Source organism: Aulostomus chinensis, chromosome 2 (genome assembly GCF_037954235.1).
Source record: "Aulostomus chinensis isolate RoL2024-O1b breed Wild chromosome 2, RoL_Achi_v1.0, whole genome shotgun sequence".
Lineage (NCBI taxonomy): Eukaryota > Metazoa > Chordata > Actinopteri > Syngnathiformes > Aulostomidae > Aulostomus > Aulostomus chinensis.
The window spans coordinates 30,011,297-30,027,784 of NC_141321.1; the positions used below are offsets into that span (position 1 = coordinate 30,011,297).

The window sequence follows — 16,488 nt, forward strand, 5'->3', positions numbered from 1 at the left end:
TAAACTGACCTTTGACCCTTTGTTCCACCACTGAATACATGGTAAATTACTGGGTGCCTGATTTGCTCCAGTTAATCTGGTACTCTGATGCCATCTAGTGATGTGCTGCAAAGACAAGTTCATTAGGTTGAGTTTGTGTGTGTGTGTGTGTGTGTGTGTGTGTGTGTGTGTGTGTGTGTGTGTGTGTGTGTGTGTGTGTGTGAGAGAGAGAGAGGGAGAATGTGTCTGCAGCAAGCCAATCCATTTTATTACAGTAATTGAGCATCCGCTGTGTTTGTTTTTCTTACATAACATGCAGGATGAGAATGCTACTGTGGAAACAACTCTGCCACGATTTTGTGCAAAGGCATTTATTTATTCCAGAAACAGTGAGAGTATATTTATCTCTACCTTCCAGAAAATTCTAATACAAAAAAGCTTTTCCCCTTCACAAACATAGAAAAGACAGCACAAAGACATCATGAGAGTACAAACGAGTGCTTCAGCTGGACTGCGTAGGAGTGACCAGCTGCCTCTGTGGGTCTCCTGTCCATGCAGCGCCAGAACCGATGAGACGAACGATAAGGAAAGTGGAAGTTAGTGGGGACTCAACTTAGGCAAAGTTCTTCTTGAGGAAGTTGATTAGGCCGTTGGTGGAGGAGTCGTGGGAATGCACCTCAGCGGCATCCTTCAGCTCGGGCTCAATCTTCTTTGCGAGCTGTTTGCCCAATTCGACTCTAATCATGCGGAGGGGGAGGAAATAGACGAACAGAGAGGACGTGTTCAGTGATGTGAATGCCTGCAGAACATAACTGGTTACATAAAAGCAGACTTGGATAAAAATAACCAACGGTATCTCAAAAAAAAACAACAACAAAAAAAAGGTCTTGGTTGCAATTTTTGAAATGTTCAACCTTTACATGGGAAGCAAGGTTGTTGCAAAAGAGGGAAAAAAAGGATATCCTGGTCATATTCAACAGCAGTTATGTGGAATGAGATCCCTTCAAATCTAATATCAATAACCTCTATTGTAAACTAAATCCTCCGTCAAGCACTGGCTGAGTAGCAGCACGTCTTCGATCAATTTAAATGGAATGATTGTATTGTTTTAGCTGCAGTTTGGTTCTTTATGAACGAGGCTGCACTTGCTTCAATCAATCCTAATGAGTCGAAACACTCTGATACCCAGTCACATTCATCACCCCCCCCCCCCAGTAATGAAGAAAAATGCGTCTCACCCCCACTGGTCAAAACTGTTGATCTCCCACATTACACCCTGGATGAAGATCTTGTGCTCGTACATGGCTGCAAAGCAAGACAGACTCATCGTTAATGGACGCTTTGAAAATGGCTGCAGTCAAAGGTGTGTGTCTACTGCTTTCCCACACTTGCATGTTTCTGAGTGAGTGAGTTTCTGAGAGTTTCTCTATGTAGAATAACAGATGTGCAGAGTTCCATGTGCTATCTTTCACTGATGGAAGTGTAATTGTTCTCGGTGCGGGCCTGTGAGCTTGCCAGGTGACATCATATGTAGTTTGGAAGTCAACATTCGACACATCTAGTAGTGGGACGTAGAGAAGTGAAACCTCCAGAGCACAAAGACTGAGAGTGAGGTTTCTAGAGACATAAGAGATATCTTGTGTCCAGCAGTTAAACTTGTGAAATGGACAATATTTGCTTATTTTTTTTAGAATTAATGATGGAGAGAATTGTATTTCAGGGTTTTGTGGTGGATTTGTATTGATACGTGGGTGGAGGAGATCTTTGGTTGTTGTTTTTTTCAGTGATTGAATGATCTCTTAGTTTGATGCTCCAGTTACAAAGGCGCATTAAATGTTGAGCATCATCTGTTCACTGTCTAATTGGCTGTCAGCAGGACTCGCCAGTGAGGGATCATTAGCGTTACCATGCCAGCAACAGTAACAATAAAAACGTTTTATTCTTCTGCCCTCGCGTGACCTGCTGTTGCTCTCACCGATGAGGGCGCCGAGTGTGTACGGTGTCAGTTTCTTGAAGATGATTGAGTTGGTTGGCCTGTTTCCTTGGAATACCTGTGACAGGATGACATTTATCACTGTACAGTCCACTTAGTCGAGTTTATCATGTTCATTTTGTCAGGAACCGTGTACAAAAACATACATGTGAAGTTACGCACTGTAGCAGACGTAGTAAAGAGAGAGAAAGAACATGCTGGTACACATACAAGCACAAAGTTAACTTAAGACGTCCAAGATTCAAAAGGATCACATAGACAGAATTATAATTTAGGTGGCCTATCATTCAAAGCAACCCGTACCTTTACCTGATACTGCTTCCCCAATTAATTTGAAACATTTTTTTTTGGAAAAAATCTATTTTAGCAAAATCAAAATGACTCAGGCATAACAAAGCCACATACTTAAAGAAGTTTCATAACGTGAACATAACTATCTAAATTTGTCTGTTTCAAATTTGTACCCCTTCTCTGCTTGATGGCATTTTCCCCACTCAGAGCAGTTAACATAAAAACACTTCACAACTGTTAGGAAGTTTAAGAAAATCATCTTTCAGGTCCGTTTGTGCCGTAAGATTATTGGAGGTCAGTCAATACTGACATTATTGGCTGTTCAGAATCATTTTCATCGTCACGGCTGAATTTTGTAAAGCTTCCCCGATGCCACCAGCAGGAATCCCCAGGACACGCTGCTGTGTCGGTTCTCTGTCACTGGGGGGCACTACCAGTCCTCAGTTCCGTGGTCTGCTGTCTGCATGATATCATACCAAATTTGATTCGCACAGCTGATTGAGGTGACTTCCTCGGTTCACCGAGTTGACTTACTTTGTGAGGCAGGATCTTGTCCAGAGCCTCCCCACTCAAGCCGCTGGCCTCCAGCTCCTTCCTGGCCTCCTCCGTGGTCTTACCCTTCATCAGAGCCTCTGTCTGGGCCAGGAAGTTGGCCAGCAGGATCTGTAGCCACAGCAAAGACACATGTGCAAAGCGTAGCGTACAAGGCAGGTCTGTCAGTTCATGTATAATCATCAGTCAAATCAAAACGGGTTCTTGATTTGACTGATTTCTTCTAAAACTGCATAATCCCTGTCAGTGATTAAACCCCGGAGGGTGTCTGATAGGGTGCACTGGACCAGACTGACATTCACTGGACTAGATTGAGGTCCACTGGACCAGATTGAGGTCCAGTACCTTAAAAACTGCAGTTAGACAACTTGCAAGCAGTAAAAACAAGTACTCTTTCGATTTTCCAACCAGTTGTGTAACATGGCACATCACACATTTCATTTAATTCCTCAAAAGTCGCAAGATGGTCATTTTCGGTCAGTGAGATGATTTTAAAAATAAAAAATAAAAATTGTAACTCCACTAAAGAAGTTGAAACAGGTTTTCAACATTTTCCAGAGTATTTGTACTCTCAATTAATATCACAAAAGTGTGTACTTTGGCCACCTCTGCATGATTCTGTACACCAGGCTCCTACCTTGTGGTGCAGGTTGTCTCTGATGGGGTGCTGTGACTGAGCTGGGATGAGGAAGTCGGAAGGCACCATACGAGTTCCTGAGAACACAGTCGGACCTCATCACTGACACGTTCGGCACACACAGGAGTCCTAGCATGAAGCTAAGTATCAAGCAATACCACCGGTAGGGATGAGATAAGGAGCAGTGTGTTGAATTATAAATCCTTTATTCGAAGAGTTTTATCTTCTTTGTGACGTGTTTAGAAATCTAGCTGTGAAAAGTAAAAAAAAAATGCTCACAGTCTGATAATGAAGCATTGCAGCGAGGTCAGACAAGTTTGTCTGGCTGAATGATTCCAGACACAAGCCCTGCAAGGTACAGGGGAAAGCACGCTTTTGTCCCAACAGCAATTAGTTAAGCAGATAAGCAATCACGCTTTATTCTAATGCACTTGGCCTCACAGGAGAGCCCACTGAGGTGTGCTGATCATCTTGTTTTACTGTCTCCTGTGCTGTCTACCGCTGCGTGTCCTCTTCTGGGACTGTGTTGCTCTTGTAATTACCTTCTGGAATCATAATTAAGTAGAGCTGAACTAAACTGTGACTGAGCGATGGTCTCTGGTGTTGATACCTTGATGGATGAGCTGGTAGAAGGCATGCTGGCCGTTGGTTCCTGGCTCCCCCCAGACAATAGGCCCAGTGTGGTAGTTTACCCGTGCCCCCTGGTTGGTGATGTACTTTCCATTGGACTCCATGTCACCCTAGATAACAAACACTCATCAGGATATTGAATATTTTGGTGGTAATAAGTGGCGACATCAGGATAACCGATTGTGTGGATGGAGTTCATCAGTTTTGATTTAACCATTCATATCAAGGCTCACATCCACAGTTATTCTCTTTATAAACTGCTGTGAAGGCATTTCAGTTTCTTTAAATTTTTTTTTTTTGGTGAGAGTGACGGTATGGAAGCAGACCTGTTGGAAGTAAGCGGTGAATCGGTGCATGTACTGGTCATAGGGCAGCATGGCGTGGGTCTCAGCGTGGAAAAAGTTTATGTACCAGATGCCGAGCAGAGCCAGCAGGACGGGAGCGTTCTTATCCAGAGGAGCAGTGCGGAAATGGTTGTCCTGGAAGGGAAGGAAGGATGGTAACTTTCATTGACACTGTCTAGAGTTTCTCCCTTAAAGGAACACTCCACTTGTTTTTTTGTGTTTTTTTTGGAAATTCCACTTATATGCCATCTTCCTTTTGTCATGACACCCTAGAGTACATACCATCCAGTGAGCTCCAGAAAGAAGCTTCTCAAAGTTGTCAAAGCCTGAAGAGGAAAATTTAAAAAAAAGAAAGAAGCTAAAATAAATACATCAAGCCACTGTCTACATTGTGGTGTCATTAGAACACGTCTGAAGCTCGATGGATGAAATTTGCAGTTCTGTCTGCTGAATTATACACATACTGCAGCTTTAAATGCTGCAGAATACCTAAAAAAATGCACATCCACTGTACATACCAATGTGCAGGGCAATGGCCATTCCAATAGCTGACCACAAGGAGAAACGACCACCAACCCACTGGAGGAGCAAGTAAACAAAACGTCGAGATTTCATACAATGATTGCTTCAACTTAAAATGAAAGCGCTTTGCAAGGTCATGCAGGATAAACATTTGTAGTTTTAAAGGGAACCACAACATTTTTGAGCCGTATTACTTGAGCCCAAATGGAGGTAATGTGATCACTGGTATGTCTGTTGGTCAGCAGGATCATTCACAGATTTGTGGGAAGGTTTTTGATTACATTTGGAAGGATGATAGTAGAGGAGCAAGCACCTTGACAGAGAGAGGCCCTGGCCAAGTGCCATCCTGTATAATGGTTTTGCTGTGTTGCCCCCCCCCCCCCCCCCCCCCCCCCCGGTGCAGTGTACAAGTCTCTGTGACATAAAAGCCATATTATAGCTGTTCCACTTTAAATACCAACAATGTAACTAAATGCAGCTGGCTGACCTTTGATGCAACTCAGCCTTTACAGTAACCTCTGCAAGAGAGAAGGTCGCTACCAATAATAACTGAAGCTGAAGAGAGAAGCTTCTGATTACCCGGCAGCTGCTGGCCACAGAACGTCCGTCCCACCTACTTCACAGGTCAAAAGTCTAGCTTAAATATAGCTGCTGCCTACAGTCTCCATCACAGACACATCACACACACACACACACACACACACACACACACACACACACACACACACACACACACACACACAGATGTAGTTTCAAGGCTTAAGAAAGAGCACTCACGTCCCAGAACTCAAACATGTTCTCTGTGTCGATGCCGAAGTCCTTCACTTTGGGCTGAGGGGGAGGACACACACACACACACACACACACACACACACACACACACACATACACGCACACACACAAGGGACAGTTAATATCTGAATGAAGAGGCAGAAGGTTCCACTTGTTTATCATGACTTACGCCGTTTGTAGACAGAGCCACAAAGTGCTTGGCAACAGCAGCTTTCTGCGGAAATGTAGAGAGAATACGTGTGAGAATCAGCCCATTGGTGAAAAACCGCTACTGCACTCCTACACTACACACTACTACTACTACATAGAAGGACCACAGATAACGCACATCTTTAGCATGTTCAAGGAACCATTCTTTGGCAGATTCAGCGTTGGTAATGGTCTCTTGGGTGGTGAATGTCTGAAAAGGGGGGGAAAAAAATGTAAATAAAATTGCCACACTGGGCTTTAAAGTACTTCAGCATAAAGCTCAGGTCATAGTAATTTCACTGAATAGATGCAGAGTATACTGGGGAAATGATAAGAACAGCTGTTTCTTAATCATCAAACCTCGTCCAAAACAAAACAGGTGATCTAAGATTGATGTGAGTACCGTCACAGGTGAATGAATGGCAACCGGTCTATGATACACGTCCTAGTTTTGGTGGTGTGAGTTGGAAATTTCGGAGGCGGCAAATCTTATAAAATACCTTAGAGGCGATGATGAAGAGGGTGGTCTCAGCATTCAGATGTGCCAGGGTTTTTGCAATGTGCGTTCCGTCAATATTGGACACAAACCACACGCGGGGCCCATCCTTTGAGTAGGGCTTCAGGGCCTCAGTCACCATCAGGGGGCCCTACAGTTCAAATGAATGAAATGATTAAAGGAGGGAACGTGCGTGAGTGTAAACGCTACGATGAAAATGATGTATGGGTTTTAGTAAAAATTCAAACTCACCAGGTCAGATCCTCCAATTCCAACATTAACAACATCTGTGATGGCCTTTCCTGTGTAACCCTTCCACTCTCCGCTACGAACTCTCTGCAACACACAAACGCACGCATCGTAAACATGGACTGGAATTATCAGGTTTCGGCAAGCGGGACTTTGGCTAATTGTCACTTTTAATCCCTCAGCTGGTGTAACGACAGCTGCAAAAGACACACCTACCACATTAAATCAAGGCAGAGTGTGGCCACACATTTGGATGTCTTTTCAAGTGAATTAAAATAAATACATGAATAAATAAATTTCAAATTAGAAATAAATGTCACAATCTGATGAAGCTGCTAATAATACCATAAAATCTGAATCAAAATTGGTAAACAAAAAAGTACACAAGATTTTTAATTTATGTAATTTGATCAAAACATGTTTTGAAATAAATATCACTTTTTATCTTTTAAAAAAACCCTGTTGTTTTCCACTTTAATAATATGATTGACGACAACATGTCTACCGATACTAAATCTTTTAAATAAGTCATTTATCACTAACTCTGTTACTTTGTCAGTGACTAAACTCCTGCTGCGTCGTGTGCTAACTGTCCTGCAGCAGCGTTTTGCGAGCTTGTCTCGTTGTGCTCCACTCACGTGACAGAAGCCCTTCATCTTCTCCAAAACCTTGTTGACCTCCGGCATCACGTCTTTGCCCTCAACCATGATGGGCGTGTTGGAACGGTTCCTCAGGGCCACGTGGAGCACAGCACGGCCCTTCACATCCACGGAAACAGAAAATAACGAGTGCGGTTACACTCATTACTGTGGTACTGGTACGCATCAATCGCTGTCATTTCATATGAAGACGCATTTCTTTCTATTTTATTATTCCAGTTAACTGTGGATAACCTGCTTCACTCAAGTGAGGAGTTACTGCGTCACACGGTGCAAATGTTATGTCACCCATGCAGGACAAATGGCAAGAGGTCACGACGCTGACATCAGTCACGATGCAGACGTCATGTGATCCACCATCAGCACCTCAGTGAAGTTGATCTTCTCTCCGGCGAACATCTTCTCCCTGGCAGCCTCGATGCCTCTCGACTTGGCCTGAGAAGGACGATAAATGTTGTCATTGATTAAAAACAAACAAACAAACAAACAAACAGCTGTTGCACTTGAAGTCTGTATGACCTGGTACCTGCTGCGAGGACAGGTGGGATTCCCTCCTCACAATTTATGTAGTAGTCAATAAAACTACAGATAATCAAGATGCCAGCTTACCAGATCGACCAGCATCTTCATGACCTCCTCGGTGATGAGATTCTTGGAGTAATCCAGCAGGATGTCTCCATCCTCAGTTTTCAGAGAGAGGCTGTGAAAACACAAAGACCTCAGCAGGCTCCCAATAATGCAAAAAGTGTTGAGGTTTTCTGTGTGAAAGCAAAAAAAAGAAAAAGAAAAAAAAAGACGCTGCACATACGTGAGCTTGTCTACCGACTGATTATACAACCAGCAGCCTGTACATGTCCTAGGCGTTGGACACGCAACATCCACACGCTCCTCACTGGTGCTTTGCAGCGGTTTCATTCAGTAATAAAAAAAAGAGGGACAGATACCTGAGTTTGTTGAATCTTTCCTTGTCAGCCTCGAACATGTACCTCATGTTGAGGTTCAGGGCATGGGCCGTGTACCATTCCTGCAGTTTATGGAAGTTGGGGTCCTGAGTAAGTCCCATGATGTCCGGATTTTGGAGGGGGGGGGGGCTTGCTGTGCTCCGCTATGCTGAACTTGCCTGGCTGAGTGGGACCGTGCAGGTCAGAGGAAAAGCTTTTTGAAGGGCATCCAGTGCAGACTTTCTCTCGCCCCTCCTACCATTGCTATATTCAGGGTTTGTGAACGTCACACCTCCTCACTGTCCTCCAGGGTTACACCGCACACTTCAGGAGGAGCATTAATTCACCATAATTCACTGGCTCGCTCTTCAGTTTGGTGCATTGATCTGCAGAGATTTTAATTCACTGAATCCTCCCGAAGCACGTCAGAAGTCACCTTTACACTGCACACAACTTCCTAAACCACCTTAAGACTCACGACACATGCGTGCAAATCACTTGATTTTCTCAGTAAACTGTTAGAAAAAAAATGGAATCAAAATGCAAATGAGAATACGATTATTTAATTTGTTGACGACATATAAGAATAATAAACTTGAGTTGTTCTCTGATTGTTGATGATGGATCATTGTTTACAGCAGGTAAGTCTCACCTGAACACAAGTCCTCGGTTGCCCTGCCTCAGCATCATTGTGTCATGTTGTAAAATACAAAACCAAAGCTTTTTGAATATGAGTGTATAATGTTTAGGTCAAGAAGATTGATGACCTCATTTTACTGGCACACCCCTCCCCCCCAAAAAAATCAATTTGTGTGGAAAGTAGAAACTGGAGCTAAGAAATTTAATGGAATTTGGGTGAACTGAGCTTTAATGTTACAATATGGAGTGTCAGCACATTCATAGGATTAAGTGTGTGTTTGTCCACACATGTACTGTTAATATAAAGTATGTATACACTGTATGAGTATAATATTAGCCTTTATATAATATATCAATTAACTAATCTCAGCCAAAGCCAAAGATTAAAATTTGCAATGCATATTTTGTGTTATACGCACATTACAGTCTGCATTCTGATAAATGTCAATTGTGGTTTCATCGTCCATTTTTTTAAATTATATTTTGATTTCCAATTGTCACACAGTGGAATCCGTTGAATTGTTACAGGTTGATATCATGTGATCAATAATGTTACTGTGAAAAGAAGCATAAATCCTTCAGGCGCTAATCGAGGGAAGTGAGGGGAAAAATGCTGGTTGAATATGAGGACCTCAGCGCCCCCTAGTGGCTATTAATTAAAGCATGAAGTGAAAGATGTGGTATTCTTTTCTGAACACTAGAGGGAAACAAAAGCTCAATCTGTGGTTTTGGATTTTTTTTTTTTTTTTTTAGTGCAAAATCATTGAAGGCCTGAATTTAATCTCATTAAAAGAAATTACATACATAAATTTAACCTACACATCACTTGCATGACAGATGCTGAAATATAACAAATGTAAGATAATTCAAATCCCTCGTGTTTATTATACCTGGGTTGTGGTGTGAGTATCTTTTATTGTGGGGGAATAATGAATGTGATTTATTAATAAGTTTGAAAAAAGAAGAATCCTGTAGAATCTTGTATTTTGGAGGGTTTACCGGAAGTGTTTGTTCTTATTGCCGGCGTCTTGATCGTCATCACACAGACAGGGATTCGCTGTCAAGAGGGTGGATGCCGAGAGCTGGTAAGCAATGCGGTTAATAACTTAACCTGTGCAAAAATATTTTTGCGTTTCTTTCATCTAAAGCTGCTTGTTTTAATTTTGGTTGTTGGTCCACGGGGTGCCGTCGCTCTAAACTGGAGCAAAACTCGAGCCACATATATTTGCTAATGTTGTCTCCAGGTGGCTACAACCGTGTCGCAGAGAGCTAGCTGGGTAGCTAACGTTAGCTTGTCTGGCTATGTTGCTAGTGTGTCGAGTACCGATGGCATATTGATGCGCCCATTATCGGACGAAACGTTACTCTACTCTGGCATGTTCGTTCCCCACTTTTCCCTCGCAACCTAAAGGTTGTCGTTTGCGGAGCATTCGTATTGTTACATTAATCAATGACATTCGTGCTACGAAGCTCTCATATTTGGGTACACAACCCCAATTTGGTATCTCCTGATGAAGCGTATCCGCCTAGCTAGCGAGGGAGGAGCGATTGGCGGTTTGGGGCATTTCTGTATTCATTGCCATCAAGATTTGACTTTGTGCGGATGGTACTTCGTGTTTGATCCAGGTTCTGGTAAAGGATAACTTGGGCGAGGCAGGATAATGACTAGCGTTAAGTAAGTGACAGGTTGGGGGGGGGGGGTAATTGCGTGTCCGATAATGGACCTGGGCACTTTGGGTTGTAACTTACGCGCCGCAGTCAGCAATCACCCACCGTTTGGAAATGTAATGTAAGCGGATGTTTGTGCAGCGACTACGTGATTTGCATCTCGGTCACTGTAACTTGTGTATGTGCTGGGTGTGAGACTGGTAGCCTTAAGGTAAAGTCCATTAGCTCGCTAGCTAGCTAGCTAGCGTCTGGTTCTCAGTGACCACTGAGCGAGTGTCAAAGTCGGGAATGCAGCGGCGGAATCAGGATACCGGGTAATGTGTCATGCAGCGGCTTTCCTCATGACTAGCATGTATATCCACGCAAGCCACGGAAGCTGTCTGAGCGAGACTGCATTTAGGGCGTCAAACGGCCGCATTAATAGCTGCGACATAGTGTTCCCATGACCAGAGCCGTGTCATCCCGGAGAGTTTCGATGAAACCGGCTAACTGCGCTAGCGGGGATTCAGTTACACCTTCCTGCGAAATAGTGCTCCATTATTAGAATCGTCTAGAGGAGAGCAAAACTAATACACAGAAATTGCAAGTTTTTTGCAATATTATGTAAAACAAGGTACAGTACTTCTTTGTTGTGGTTTTTTTCACCTATAAACAAGTGCCTCAGAGGAATCTTGCTTGTAAACGCAGCAGCAGAGCCGCTACAGCGGTGTAATCTTGTCATTCTGTGTATTTCAGATAAACTGTGTCTGTAGTGATTTAGTACCAAGGAAGGTCTTTCCTTCACCCATTAATCAAGACTCATTCATGATAATAGACGTGCACACGAGCAGTCACGACTATATTGTCATGTTGCTCCATGTTTTATTCCAGTCCCTACAGTGGAGAGGAAATATATGGATTTGCATTATGACATGGTGTTTCCACACACGTCTCATGGGGTGCAGGAATAGTCTAGCCGGGTTCTGTCTGTAAGGACTATGTGGAATGTGTTTCCTGTTTTGGTTTTTGAGCAACTACCTAGATGACCATAGGATTAAAGAATGAGTGTATTTCTTATGCTCACTCTTTGTAGTATTTACAATTACTGATTTATAAAAGTTTGTTTCCCGGAGGGAAATAGTATCCAGGCATAGGATGTAGGGTTTTGCTCACTTTTGGATCCCATTGTTATGTTTTCTTCGGAAGAATGCTTGTTGTAAACTGGATTGAGGAATGAAATTCTGCCGATGACCTTGCTTATGTGTGTGTTATTTCATTTTTTTTCAACATCATGATATATTTACATCATTGCAATCGGCTGCAGAGATTGGTGATTCAGTCCAGTTTTACTCAAATTTCTTCTTCTTTGGTCATCACCATTGATGGCAGGATATAGCATTTAAGGGCTTTTCTGAATATTTTGGAAATAAAGAACATTACCTTATTCACAATATTTGCTTGTGTTTTTCAGTAAAATGTGAATATTGTAAGAATTTGTTTTTATTCGGGTAATATCTACACTGGCTGCTGGCCTCATCGGTTGTAATATTTCAACCCTGATTTTAAGCTAAAGTGGTGGAAGCTGTTGTGTTTACGCTGCTGCGTAAAGCCACGTGTCGTCAAGTGTGATAAATAATACTCGATAAATGTTTTTATCTTTTGAATCTTTCTGACAGTTGTTGATGATGAGTCGGATACTTGATACAGTTTTTAGTGAACATTTTATTACACGTTGATGTCGGGCTTACAAATAGGCATTCATGTTAAGGCCACAGCCTTCCGTTTATTGAATTTGTGGGTTTGTAGAGCTTCCATTGAAACCACCTCTCAACCTACTTGTTGACATTTGCCACAGCTGTGTCACTATGGAAATACGTGCTTTGCTCTGCAAAATTCCTGTGTGTGTGTTTCAACTCATTCTCTCCTGTGGCTGATTCAGCTGTGTGCCTGAATGCTCATCAGTCTGTGGACCAGTGCTAAGGCCCCAGTGGTTTTTTTTCTGTCTTTTTTTTCCGCTCTTAGTATTTGTCAACATGTGATAGGACCCAGAGCAACAATTTTCTTTAGTCTAACATTGAATCCGGATGCTTGTATGAGGAAGTTGACCTGTAGTCACAAGATAACTGTTTGTGCTCGCCTCGGGTGGAATAGAAGCCCGGCCCAGCCTGCGCTGTACTGGCACCGTCTCTGTAGACCTGAGTGATATTTCCCTCAGCTTTCTAGTGATCCTCTTGCTGCACAGTTTAGATTATTCACATGAATGTCACAGAAGCCTCTCTGATGGGGGAAGGGGTGAGTTAACCCTGGCCATGGTATTATTAGATCCAAGGAATGCTAGCATTTGCAGCCGATTGTGTGTTGATCTGACTTCAGTCAGATAGAGAATGGCATATTGAGTTTTCGCCGTCTTTGCTTGTTGAAGAATGTGTTTTTTTTTTGTTTTTGTTTTTTTCTTTTGCCACTCGCTAATTTATCTCTGAGGTTTGAGACTTTGACAGAGTTATTTTCTCTGGATGATATCATTGGAATGGCAGGTGTTGCTGGAAGGAAGTGAAATGTTACCTTCTGATTGTAACTTAGACTCAGCAACACCCCACAAATATATTCTTGGTAAACAACCACACGGTTGTGCTTGTATGAACCTTTGTCAAGTAAGTCTTTCCATGTGCTGCTACTGTTTTATGTCTGCAAACTACTTTTATTATGTCTTTTCAAGAAGGTTTTATTGGCAATTGCATATTATAATTGCTCATAGAGCTGCAATGATTAATCTATTAATGAATTTTGATCAATTGTCAGACATTTATTCAGTGAAAGTTTTGATTATTGATTTATCATATTTTCAAGCAAAATGTGGATCAGGAACTGGATTGAACTTCTCAAATTTGTAACAAAAGGAAATAAGATTTTAAACTAATGATCAAGTTTGAGGGACATTATAATTAAGATTTTCATTTTGTTTTGACTTTATAAATTAAGGAAATAGATGCTGATTAATTGGGCAATAGTCATGGTAGCCTTTGATTTTTAAGTGCAATCCTTTGTTAACGAAATATTTTAAATATAGTGTTACATTTGGGACATGCTCTGAAGCCTGATATGGAAAAACATACCGTACTTGTAAGGACTATTCTGCTTGATTCATAGTTTTGCGTGGGTTTTCGCTGCTGATGAACAATTCTGCGGTGGTCTGGCTGCGTCACGCTGAGATTACACCACTGAAATGCTAGTTTGCGGTGGGGCTTCTTTGCCGCGGCGTTGCTTGTCCATGTACATTTGAACAATGGCAGCTGAAGCTGAATGCATTGGTGTTTGAACTTATAAAGCAACAGTTACATTTACTGAAATAAATAAAACTTCGATAAATGTCTGCAAGAGGAGGAAATGGTATGGAAATTCGTTGGGGGAAACCAATCCCCGCTGTTGCTGTCTGCATCCATGCAACGTGAAGTAAGATTTTAGAGGGACACTAAAGTCGACAAGAGAACAATAATCCTGGTTGTAAGATGCTGTCCATGACATGAAATAATACGGCATAGGGATAGCTGGGCTATCTTGTTGACCTCCGGCCTAAGAGTTGTAAACAGAGCATGGCGTAATTGCTGTTCCCTCACGATTGGCTAATGTCCACCCACATGTTTTATCAGCTTTGTGTGTTTCAGGTTTTTATCATTTGGTAGGATTTTAAATCGGGTATAAAATATCAACACCGTTAGCACTGCTGGGTATGTAGGGAAGCAGGATTCTGCATCCACAGTCACAACAAGTGAATGTTTGAGACGTGTACTTTGATGCTGGATCATCCACTGCCTTGTTAGTGTAGCTTGTTTTGCACACTTAAACAAAATAGGCTATTTTTTTTCTCTGCAGAACAGAACAAAAAGCCAGCTGTCATCTCAGAGGAAGTTGCAAGCAAGTTTACAGTGAAGGGGGGGGGGGGGGGCGGGCTCGCAGCATGGAAAATCTCACTCTCGTCTCCTGGGAAACCAGTTTCGCCTTCGTTTGTGGTCAGCTATTTGCCCCCTCAGTCAAACGTTCCCAGTGAGATGCATGAATGCGCATGCTCTAGAGATCATCAAATAAAATAAATATTCAAGCTACCATGAAACTCTCACTATGAAATGTGATATTTCGCTTTGTTAGTCACTGCAAGAAACAATTTTTTTAATGTGTTTTGTGAAGGAGCTCAGAATTCAGGGTTGGCTACCAAATGTATTGTTCCAGTAGTGGTTAACAGCCAGAATCTTTTATAATAATACATACAATGTGGTGCACTAATTATTTTGTGAATCATTTTTTCTTTTTTCAAACATTTTATCTATTAATAACTGAAATTAAACTGAGCACAATACCGTGGTCACATGATAACAATGAAATCTTAATTTCTTGTTGTCAATGAATGACGCTCACGCAAAACAATCGCTGTCCCCGCCCTCTCCTGTCTCTCCCCTTCATCCTCTCAAAAGTTGTTGATGGATGTGAAGTCACAGAGCCTTACGATCATGAAGTTAACAAGGAGTTAAAAACAGCCAGGAAGTTTTGGATCCACATCCAGAGATGTCATGGATTTACTTTTGGGAGAATAAGCAAAACACTATCAAGTTTCTATGAAAGTGGATCATATCCTCTTGCTGCCAAAATGTTCCACAAACAGTATAATTTAGACATGTTTGTTGACAACATCTCTTTTACAAATGAGACTCAAAATAAAATATCATTACCACTAGGGTTGGGTATTTGTTTGGATTTTACCGAGTCCGATTCTTTCCGATGGAAGTCAGCAGGTCACAGCCTATTCATCAGGTGAATTTTTTTGTGTGTTTTTGCCTTAACACAGGCCAATGTATTTATTCACATTAAGATCTGCAGCCCGGACGGATGTATATGATGTATGTACGACTCTGCTGGCTGGGGTCGCCCACTGCTTAATGTAGCAGCAGCAGGTTGTGACTAGCTAACATTAGCGTCACTTAGCGAGCATTCAGCAACTATAAACAGATATGCACAGTTTTAAGAATTGGTTTTAAGCAGGTTTGTTAAGAATGAGACAACCACAATTTCCCCCTACCGGATACTGTTAGCATCGATTGACTGTCTGAAGTGGAGGAAGCAACGGGAGCAGGAGAGCGACGCCACGAGTTGAACACAGTCCACTCGCTAATTGTTCCACCATGCAGGCCAAGGTGTTTCGTCATGTTTGTGGTGCATCCTCCTTTGGCAGGAATGTTTTTTTTTTTTTGCAGATGTTGCACTGTGCTTCTGCGTCCCCTTTCAAATTAAAATGAAGCCAGATTTTTGAGTGTTTTTTTTTTTTTTTTTTTTGTGGTCTGTGTTCAGGCGACTGATATTCTTGCTAGCGGACGCACAGAGAACGCCGAGCGGAGTAATACACGCCCCAAAAACAAACAAGCGTGAGCACTCGGAACAGAAAAAAGAATCAAACTTTTTTCAGACTGATTCAGACTGTTGCCGTATATTTTTTATTACTACTGAATTGTGACAGCATTGACTAGTATTGTACTAAAGTGTGGGTTTTTAAAGATTTATTATGATGCATTGTGTTTTTGGACATTGTATTGAATCAGTCAAGACAGTAGGTTCGGTGAACACACACCTAGTTTCTGCTCTATTCTGTAATCATACCTGGGAAGGTGTTACATAATCAACTGTTTATTCCTCCCTTCTGTAGGAGACTTTTCTTCCCCTTCTGTCTGCTGAAATTTATTTAAAAAATTGCATTTATCCACATTTCTGGCGTGAACGTTTTTGGTGATTGTGTGTGGTGAGTTTCGGCGGTCTTATATCCCATTGTTCCTTAGGTGGAAGAATCTATTCCTCCCTTTTTTCTGGCTAAAAATACAGCACCCTAGCGTCTGGCATGCCACAGCTCACAAGCTCAGTATATAGGCTGCTCAATATAGGCTGAGG

At 42.1% G+C, this 16,488-nt stretch overlaps 2 protein-coding genes across 4 annotated transcripts in view; one reads left to right on the top strand and one right to left on the bottom strand.

Annotated features, from left to right (window-relative positions):
• Nucleotides 1-236: 236 nt before the first annotated feature.
• On the bottom strand, nucleotides 237-8,447 carry gpib (glucose-6-phosphate isomerase b). Its single transcript, XM_086195635.1, has 18 exons — nucleotides 8,278-8,447; nucleotides 7,943-8,033; nucleotides 7,700-7,768; nucleotides 7,313-7,432; nucleotides 6,678-6,761; nucleotides 6,430-6,576; nucleotides 6,069-6,140; nucleotides 5,910-5,954; nucleotides 5,726-5,779; nucleotides 4,945-5,005; nucleotides 4,709-4,752; nucleotides 4,409-4,561; nucleotides 4,063-4,192; nucleotides 3,453-3,529; nucleotides 2,798-2,926; nucleotides 1,955-2,030; nucleotides 1,218-1,284; nucleotides 237-716 (listed from the first exon to the last, which is right to left on the bottom strand). Exons 1-18 carry the CDS (start codon nucleotides 8,394-8,396, stop codon nucleotides 593-595), a joined length of 1,662 nt encoding a protein of 553 aa, XP_086051761.1. The 5' UTR covers nucleotides 8,397-8,447; the 3' UTR covers nucleotides 237-592.
• Nucleotides 8,448-9,883: 1,436 nt separating this feature from the next.
• garre1 (granule associated Rac and RHOG effector 1) overlaps nucleotides 9,884-16,488 on the top strand; it is a 35,804-nt gene continuing 29,199 nt past the window's right edge. Inside the window, exon 1 of one of the 3 annotated variants that reach the window (XM_086189396.1) lies at nucleotides 9,884-9,998. The gene's annotated coding sequence lies outside the window, so the exon portion shown is untranslated. Of the gene's footprint in view, nucleotides 9,999-10,502; nucleotides 10,589-10,877; nucleotides 10,896-16,488 lie in introns of those variants that run through there. The other 2 variants (XM_086189370.1, XM_086189379.1) reach the window with 2 other exon arrangements.